We start from the raw sequence: 9,945 nt of genomic DNA, 5'->3' as shown, positions 1-9,945 counted from the left end.
TATAGGTACATTAAAACTTTGTAAAAAGTTGTTTGTTTATGATATAAAATGTTAAGTTGGCTATGGTAAGTGTCACTTTTACTAAAAAAATAGGTTATGGTAAGTTGCAATTTGTTAACTCATAATCGAATTATGATATTGTCAATTACTAAAATTGCATCTCACCTTTTCCAGTTCTGTTCTTTATTCATCTACACTACTGTATACTATGCATCAGTTCTAAAGCTATAAAAGAATTTAAAAAAACGTTTCTGTATGTTTTTAGTGAAACCGCTACACGTTATACCGCTTTATGAGCAGTTCTTCATTGTTCAACCGGTTATATAGAAACTTTCTATTGACTGTTCACGTGGCTTTACTGAACCGGACCAGACACCAATTCACAGTTAAGACTTTCTTGACCAGACACCAATTCACAGTTAAGACTTTCTTGACCAGACACCAATTCACAGTTAAGACTTTCTTGACCAGACACCAATTCACAGTTAGACTTTCTTGACTGTCCAGTTCAGTCTCGTTTAAAAAATATTGGGCGAGAAAGAGATGAATGTTTTCGTTAAATATTCCTTCGTACTATATAGCATTGATGTTAAATAATTGCTCTACAAGATATCATGGTTAAGCTAATTTTGCCAAAATAACCAAGTCTAAAATCTTCACATCCAACGTATCATCTACTTTAACAATGCCATCAGTACCATCCACACCGATCAACTTGCCTGTGGAACCACGCAACGCCCCGCCCATTATCTTTATTTTATCGGATTTCTTTGGAATTACAGCCTCCATTTCAGCAGGAAGGGCCGTTAATGTTTCGCCATTTCCACTAGACCCAAGAGCTACCTTATAAGAACCATCCTGAAGAAAATAATGCCCTTGTCAATGTCAGTGCTGGAAACCGAAACAATTGAAAAGAATGATAACAAGAAAAGACAGTTTCATGCATGAACATAAAATAGTACTCTGTTTAAAGATGTGAGGTGTTTGATAACAAATGGGACTTCGAGTCACAATTATGGTTTGATATTTATCTATGATGATGATGATGATGACAACAACAACGAAACAATTAAGCACTAATCTCATTTGTTATTTATGAATGATGATGATGACAACGAAACAATTAAGCACTAATCTCATTTGTTATTTATGAATGATGATGATGTAATAACTTAGCTTTAATCTCATTTGCTATTTCCAACACAACTCCTGATTCTAATATCAAAGAGAAGCAAGCACAAGAATAACCGAGAAATAAAAAAAAACAAAACTCAACAGATAATCTAAAACTAATTAATATAAAATTAAAATACTTTTCGTATCATGTAATGAAACCAAAACACGTGAAACAACATTTCTAGGTCAACATACCGGAAGAACTTCTTTTATAACTCCAACAGACTCTTCTCCAGCCCTGTGTACATTGACCAATATGTCTGGCATAAGCCAAGGCCCTTCATTGTCCCCACCTACAACAAAATTAAACATTGACAAATGCATGTGGAAGAAATAACTTGTTATTTCAAATCCTGCTGATAAATTGACTATCCAATCTTCTAAACTAAGTGATTCAAGAAATAGATCCAAGAATACGTTTGGTAAATGCTAGGAGGATACTCTCCACATTACAGCACAAAATCACAAATTATCTCGAAATCTAAAATTAAAATGGAGGGCAGTAAGAACATATCTGAAAACCACCCTGATAAGTTAACTTCATTAATCCCATATTCAGTATCACCACATTAACAAAAGATAAATGTCCCAAAATAAATGTCACTTCATGTTTTCAATGTAACACTATTTAAATTATCTTTTAAATCAACACAATGTGCATAACTATCAAGTTCACTATACTCCCTTAAACATTCATGACAATCATTAACACCCAATTGTTAATAATGATAATATGGTAAAATTGTTACACTTATTTATTTACAATTTTTTTAATCTATTCGAATTAACCTAAAGTGACACTAAATGTGGAACAAGCAGAAAGGTGCTGATAAATAGGGATGTTATAGCATATAGCGGTATTTGAACAAATCATTATTTTTCTGCAATATGCTATTTAGAACAAAATATTTTCGAAAAAAGGTCATAGCACTGTTACATAGCAGAATGTTAACAAAAGGTTATTTCCCGCAATCCGTGGTTCATAACACTAGATGGAGATGGAGTAGAAGATATTACTAGGAAGAGATATAATGTTTTAACTATAATATTCACTGCACTATAGATCATATTTGGCTGGCGACTGAATTCAAATAAGACAAAGAAACATACAAGTGGCCATCCAAATACATGTGCAGAGTACTAATCATTTTCATATTTAGTACATGCTAAATCTGAAGGTTGATGAAAGACAGAAACTTACCTAATACTGGGGACATCATGTCTAGACCACCAGTTCCTGGAGTCATAGGCTGTCCTCCAGGTGTGCCAGGAAGATAAGACGCAGAATTTGGTGTCATAGGCTGCCCACCTGGTGTTGATGGTAAATATGGGCTAGGAGCATTCGCTGCAATACAATCCCGTTAAGTCCAAAAATAATTAGTATAAAAAATTAAAGCCAAATATTCTAATGATTTCACAGGGAAAATAAGAGACAGTATTACCGTAGGCAGAACTGTCCCGTGGGGTTCCGGCCTCACTATAATTGCCACCGGGAGTACTAGCCCAACCAGCACCGGGAGTTGGGGCTTCATATGATCGGGAAGGAGGGCTTCCTGGCTGAAACGATTAAAAAGAAGGAAAAAAACAATAAAATAAATATCAGCATGGTTCAGTATGGTTCCACAAATGAATTACAGTAGCAGATTGTCTGAAGTTAGCTAATACTCCTGACCTGGTACTGTGGACTGGCTCCCCAAGAGCCTGGATTTCCATCTTCCCAGTTATCCCTGAAATCATTTTACCATCAGAATTCATAAACAACATACACTTTACCACTAATATGATGATGGTGCAGACTGTATACTGAGCCAAAATACATTTATATATTAACTACTGATTGGTTACAACCCTCTTGTTCTAATAGCTTGAACTTAGAATACTGGTATATATTAAAATGTTTGGTAGCTGATCTTATTGTGTCTTTAACCTTTACTGGTACAGGAAAACTTTTGAAAAAAATCCTCAGCAATCAGCATACAAAATAGAAGGAAAACCCAGGGCGTAAATAATAGCACATATTAGGCTGAGAAGGAAGGATGATGTTGGAACAAACCTAGCAGGACTCATTGGTGCATAAGGATTCCAAGCACGGTCACGCATAGGTGTCCTCATTCCATCATGAATTGGAGTTGCTGCGAATAGAAATACATTTAACAAATATTAGCAGTTTATAGGATACTCAAATGTTTAACTTTCAAAAAATATATATAAAGGAGAGTCCTAGAAATATAAAATCAATCATACCTCCGGGATCTCTCATCGGAGTCATATATGGATGCAAGGGAGTTCGAGATGGATGCATTGGGGTTTCACTTCCCATTCCATATCGAGATGTTTCACTGGCAGAAAACAAGACTCGTGATTGATTATCTTCCAACACACACAAGAAACCACAAATTTTATGTAGATATAACTTACCGTTGTGGGGTAACAGCCACATTATCTGTTATATGATTGCGATCAACTGCAAATAACCAAGTCAGAGACCATGTGAATACAAAGATGCAGGCAGCTCAGGTCTTTGCAATTATAAGACTTACCTGTTACAACCTTCATCTGAGACTCCAATTCAACCCGAACAAATGTTCCTTTAACTTCTATAACACGCCCACGATAACCTTTATACGAACCCTGGCGTACTTTAACAGTTGCACCAGTCAAACCATCATGCCCCCTTCCACCACCCCTGTGCCTCCCTCCAGCTTTACCACATCCATATAAAGTAACATCAAACAACTTTATTGAAAAAGCATATTACACTAACAGGTTGATCCAATGTTATACACATGGAAAGATTTAAACATACAATCAGACGGATGCCCTCCTCGAGAAAACCTCTTTGGGGACTGTGGAATGCGAGGTGGATTTTTAAGACCGGAGAATCTTCCGTACGCATCACCCTGAAGTGGAAGCAAATAAAGTAAGCAAAACATCACATTGATGACGGAGATTTAAATTCATAAAAACAAAATTCAAAAAAAAAAATACTTAAGAATCACAATAGGAAAAATGGATACATTTCTGTCACCATTGGAGCGGGAACCTCCCACAACTACACATGAGTGGGCCTTAACGCATATAAAGCCTGCATGTTCAAGATGATGGCGATCAAAGATGAACAAGATTCCTCTGTATATGTGCTCCACAGGACCTTGTTTGCCCTAACAAAAAGAAAGTGTTAAATCTGAAAAATATCAACTTCCATGAAAACAAAATCTAGCCAACAGTCAGAAACTCACTCTGCAGGGACCATCAATTATCTTCACAACATCTTTTGATGATATTGTATTCTTAAACCTATCCTGCACACTTATTTTCTTCTCTATCTTACACTTGATCTCTCTTAATTTAACAAGAACAACTTCAGGTCTGTCAGGAACCCCCTTGAGAACCTAACAAAGGCAAAAGACAATAATATAATGCCAAAAAGTCTTAACTTCAATTGAGAAAGTATTGAACTTTTGATTCGTTAAGATACTAACCTGAAATGCCTCACTCTCTACACGAATTATCACACCAAAACTCAAATTACTGCACCAGGTTAAGTTAGAAGTAAGAAAGGTTTGAACCACAACACAAGGGGGTAAAAGGCACTTCGGCTTTATCTCAGGCATAAGAAAAATGCTTACTCTAGCAATACAAGATCACGAAGTTCATAGTCCCCAATTTTAGTCACACCGGTGGTTACTTCTGAACTCTCTACAACATCATCTGCAAACACACGGATCTAAAGAGAGAATATTTGTTGTCATTTCTGCACTAAATGTAAGTAGAAATTCAGAAGTCTTTCAACAAGTCAATCAAAGGACTATAAAACTCACATGCTCCTTTGTGGTATCGGATATTAAGATCAGAACATGCTGCTCCACCTTTACAACCATGCCAGTCGCACCCTCTTGAGCACCAGAAACAACTTTAACATGGTTTCCAGGTTCAAAATATTTAACAAGTTCCCTTTCATTTACTGCAAGAGTTTTCTAAGCAAATGGAAAGAGACAAAAAACTGGATAATTAGATCATCATTAAAGCAATTTAATCACCAACATGCAAAACTGGCAGACTATACAGTGAAAAAAGACAGTCAAATATCAACTCATACTTACAGGAAGACCCTTTATTTCTGGCCTTATATGAACATTATCCTCATCGACTTTCTCTACCCATCCCTTCAAATTCTTCAAATCACCCTTGACGACAATAACAGCATCACCCTTCATGAAATGCCCTTTCTTTCTGTTCGCAAACAAAGTTGACAGACTCGCTACATCTCCACCCTCGCCTGGTTTTCGAAACTTTTCGAGCTCGTCAAACGTAGGCTTGATGTTCTGGGCACTAATGGATTTAATAGATACAGTTTTGTACAAGAACCCATCTTTGAACATCATACCACCAATGGCATCAAACCGTTCCCCATAGGCATCACGCCTATGCTCCACACGGATATGCAGTTCCCTGATATAAAGCTTAAACTATGTCAGACCAGGAACCAAAAAGTTTCAGAGTAGAAACAAATTAGCAAAAGCTATGAGTCAGCATTACCTAGCTTCATCAACATTCATAAAACGAGGAGGGGGAACAAATGCCTTCTTTTTCACAACTTCTCGGCCTTCCTGCATGATAAATAAAGTTTGCACAGAAAATAGGGACGGGAGTTATTTCATTTTACAAAGAAGTTAAAACATTCAACAAATATAAAAAAGTATTTCATACCAACTTGTTTGCAAGAGCCTGTAAGTCTATTCTCGGAATTAGTTTCACAGTAACCCTTTGCCTCACATTATCAACATCCACTACCTGTTGAAGAGATATAAAATATGTGACAAATCAAGAGCGGGTGAGAGATAGAATTATAAATTTTCCAGAATATGGTGCATACTTTGGCGAGGTCCCCCTTGTACGTGCCTATCTTCATTCTAACCCATGTATCTCTAGCAAGATCAATGGCTTTGCTTTCAACTGATAGCACATCGGTCATTTCTCTTATTGGGACAAGGGTTATTTTTTGTCCAAATATATTTCGAAGACCTTTGCAAGCCTGAAACACGTGTAAAAAAAGTTTACAATTTTATGCATGAATTATGTGTGGTAAACAATAGATAGTTCACACTATACCTCTCTAACATGAGCTTCTTTATCTGCTTCCACATATATATAATTTTTTAGATGATCAAGAGCAATAGCTGATCTAATTTGCAATTCAGATCCCTTATCTATGTACTTTTGCAGGAGACAAACAGCTGTTTCACGCTCGCGGCCAATCTGAGGAACATAAACCAAAGGGTAAGACATACTATGTATCCATAGCAGTAGTCACTAGTCAGAACAAATAAAACAACAAAAAAATATGTGAGGGTCATACCGCACATTTGACCATCCACAGCTTTGGGTCTCTCACAGACGGCAAAAGTGCTTGTTGTTCTACATCTGTAGTTTCTTCCTCATATTCTGCTAACCGATGCTTTCCATATCTCTCCTGTATGCTCCTTGCCACTGCTTCAAGATCTTCATGGTCTTCTTGATGGGGCGGCAGTCTGTGCCGTGGCCTCCCTCTATTATCATCTTCCTCTGGCAGGTCATTGTCAGGCTGAACAATGAAATCTGCAAGATTAGATGGTTATCAGCTTATCTACATGGATAACAGACGGGCTTTATATGATATAGCTAAGGGCCTGAGCTGAACAATGTCATAAAAATGCCCAACATTGAGCAGAACAGTAGAAACACAGGAAATTCAACTCTTTCCCGGCATTGTAAAAAAATATACATGTATATCAAACAAGTTACTGGACATAAAGGGCTTAAAGCAATCTATATATTATGAACTAGTGTATCACAAAATATACAGCTAAAGTTACTAGATGTGATTTCAGTTCATAAACATAAGATAGTATATTCAGAGGACAAAAATTGTATAGCCTAGTATCGAAAACTCAAATATGGATGAGAACTACCAGTGCAACAAGACATCCCTTGATCTATCATAGTTTAGGGTGATGACATGAAAAAACTACAATCTAAACCGAGGGTGAGAGTAACCACGAGTTTAACCACCATATACATGATCAGATCCTAAGAAAATGCTTTAAAATCACATTCACTTAATTCATTTTCTGATTACAACAAAAATGCTTGTCTTGATAATCCTATTTTTTTAACTAAAAAGTAACTCTCTAAAAACTGAAATCAATATAATTGCAACAAAACACCGATAATAACAGGCGCACCTACTTATTAACAATGATAACTTCAAATCTCATGAGAACCCCAGTCACAAATCATCCTCGAATCTCACGCTTCATAGTTTTAACCCTAACTCAATACTAATTTCCCTCTAATCTAAACCGAAATTGATGAAATAAAAACAAAAAAAATCTAGGAAGTAAGAAAACGAACCATCTTCGCCTTCTTCTTCCTCCTCTTCATCATCCGTATCAACCTCAGCCTCTTCATCAAAGAAATTCGAAGCAGAAACTTTCTTATACTGCCGCTTGCGGCTAGTTTTTCCACCGCCATCATAATCATCGTCCCCATCATCATCCTCCTCCTCGTCTTCATCAACCTCATCTGCATCATCATCGATATAACTAGATCTCCTCCGCTTCTTTCCACCGCCTCTATCCTCCTCTTCCTCATCCGCCTCCTCTTCATCGAAATCAACCCCCTGCTCTTCGTAATCCTCGTCGTCTTCGTCGTCGCGGTCCATTCCTCTGTGACTCATTGCAAACCCTAATTTTGTGATGCGCGAGTGGTTCTACGAGCAAAATACTCAGATACGAGTGCTTTTATAGGGGGAAATGAAGAGAAGAAAACCGTAAAACTGTAAAATGGATATTTGGGTTCTCTGTTACACAGCTTCTGCTTGCCCTAGAATTTCAACAACGAGGACTTTCGTTCCCGATTGAATTCGCAACACTGTTTGTATAATTTATTCTCAAAAAAATTATTTAAAAAACAAAATTGGTTATTTGCCTTTTCTTTTTAATTTTATATGAGACTATAGAGAGATTAATATTTAATATATGGATATTCTATCTTCTATCACAAACAAAGCAAGAGATTGGGAGATAAATGGATTTTCCTTTTTACATAAAGACGGAAAGTTTATTAATGAAGGCCCATGTCCAACTTCGATGGATCCACACTCCCCAATTAGACTTATACCCCCAAGTCACTTCAACTTATAAATAACTTTACTTTCCAAAACACAAAACTCCATAAATGACTAATAATTTTTTGAAAAGTAATTTTGAATTTTAATATTTTTGGTTTAAATGTTTAAATCGGGTCTTTCATATTTCGATTTTTTTACAAAAATAATCCACTTTTTTATTGAAATTCCCAAAATACCCCTGATTTCAAAAAAATCTCAAACTACCCCACTTTTAGGAGGAGTCGCCAATTGAATTGGCGACTCCCCTTAAAAATTGAATCGAGGCGCCAATTGGATTGGATAGGGTGTAACACCCCGATAAAAAAAAAAAAAAAGATAATTATTTAATTTAAGTTAATAATATATTTATTAATTTAATTAAATAATTGGAATATTTTTATGGGAATTATTATTATTGGATTATTTTATTATTATTATTATTAGAATAAAAGTTGGAATTAGAAAAGGTCCCATTTGGTAAAAGGGTTATTTTCACGTGAAAAGGAAAAGAGACAGAAAAGTGGAAAAGGGCAAAGAGAGCCAGAGAACAAGGGTTGAAGAGAGGAAAAGCTTGAAGCTTAAAGATTCGCCGGATTAACTCAGGTAAGGGGGGTTTATCGTCGATTAATGGGTATTATGGGATAATATGTAGTGGGTAGTGATAGACCATTGATTTGTCTCTGATTCGAATGATGTATGATGAAATTGTGAAATATTGGATGAACGAAAATTGGGTTATAATTGAAGGGAATTCGTAGGAATTAGATGTAAAAATGTTAGAATTTGTGAAATCGAATGGGGGATAATTCGTGTTAGGTGATATGAACGATTACTGTGTAGAAATTGGATTGTAGGAGGTTGGAATTGGGAGATCTCGTAGCAGAGAACACCATTGCAGATCTGGAAATCTGGTTTCTGGTCATACGCGTATGGCACTAGGCAATACGCGTATGAGATGGTCTGGTACGCGTATGGCGCTAGGCATTACGCGTATGGATGAGGAAGATGATGTTTTGAACGTGGTTTGGTCTCTGTTGGTACGCGTATGGGGAAGTGGTACGCGTAGCATACGCGTATGAGATAGGTGGTACGCGTATGGGATTGGCGTAGAAATGGGTCATACGCGTATGGGACTAGGCAATACGCGTATGGGCAGGATTGTGATTTTTCTGTCCTGTTGTTGTGCAGTTTTTTGGTTGTTCAGCTGAGTAATGTAATTTAGCTGATGTATGATAGAGTGGGGATCATTTCCCGTTGTTTTGAGTAGTATAGGTATTAGTAGAGTATGCTAATGTTGTGATTGATTATGTGGTATGACATGATATGATTGTGTGGTGAATATGTTGATGATGCATGATGATATGCATAATGTTGTGAATGTATCTATCATGTATGAAATTATGAATGGACTGTTTATGGCTTAGAGTGTGAGCATATGTCCATTGTGGATGATTGTTGATGTTTGCATGACTAAGTGATTTAGCTTGCATATTGTGGCCTTTATGGTGGTAGCTAATTCCCATGGTGAGGAATTAGTGAGTTAGTATTGTGGATTGTTGTTGATGTTTGCATGCTAGGTGATTAGCGTGCATATCATGGCCCTTGGGGTGGTAGCTAAT

General features: G+C 36.7%; 1 protein-coding gene across 1 annotated transcript; it reads right to left on the bottom strand.

The window, feature by feature from the left end:
- Positions 1-550: 550 nt before the first annotated feature.
- Positions 551-8,148, bottom strand: LOC127082493 (putative transcription elongation factor SPT5 homolog 1). The gene is made up of 22 exons (XM_051022740.1): positions 7,570-8,148; positions 6,536-6,774; positions 6,289-6,435; positions 6,053-6,211; positions 5,887-5,970; positions 5,716-5,786; positions 5,280-5,628; positions 4,998-5,153; positions 4,806-4,903; positions 4,659-4,707; positions 4,416-4,568; positions 4,194-4,337; positions 3,983-4,076; positions 3,717-3,878; positions 3,595-3,640; positions 3,421-3,515; positions 3,230-3,308; positions 2,849-2,903; positions 2,619-2,733; positions 2,378-2,521; positions 1,372-1,469; positions 551-858 (listed from the first exon to the last, which is right to left on the bottom strand). Exons 1-22 carry the CDS (start codon positions 7,892-7,894, stop codon positions 619-621), a joined length of 3,102 nt encoding a protein of 1,033 aa, XP_050878697.1. The 5' UTR covers positions 7,895-8,148; the 3' UTR covers positions 551-618.
- Positions 8,149-9,945: the final 1,797 nt, after the last annotated feature.

Source organism: Lathyrus oleraceus, chromosome 5 (genome assembly GCF_024323335.1).
Source record: "Lathyrus oleraceus cultivar Zhongwan6 chromosome 5, CAAS_Psat_ZW6_1.0, whole genome shotgun sequence".
Classification (NCBI taxonomy): domain Eukaryota; kingdom Viridiplantae; phylum Streptophyta; class Magnoliopsida; order Fabales; family Fabaceae; genus Lathyrus; species Lathyrus oleraceus.
This window is presented reverse-complemented; position numbering and strand designations above follow the sequence as displayed.

Excerpts from the sequence above, each read along its gene's own strand:
- LOC127082493 (XM_051022740.1), bottom strand. The coding sequence starts at position 7,894 with ATGAGTCACAGAGGAATGGACCGCGACGACGAAGACGACGAGGATTAC. Across the intron at positions 6,436-6,535 it reads TGTGGATGGTCAAATGTGCG|ATTGGCCGCGAGCGTGAAAC; the intron begins GTATGACCCTCA and ends TATGTTCCTCAG. Across the intron at positions 3,641-3,716 it reads TCAGATGAAGGTTGTAACAG|TTGATCGCAATCATATAACA; the intron begins GTAAGTCTTATA and ends GGTTATTTGCAG.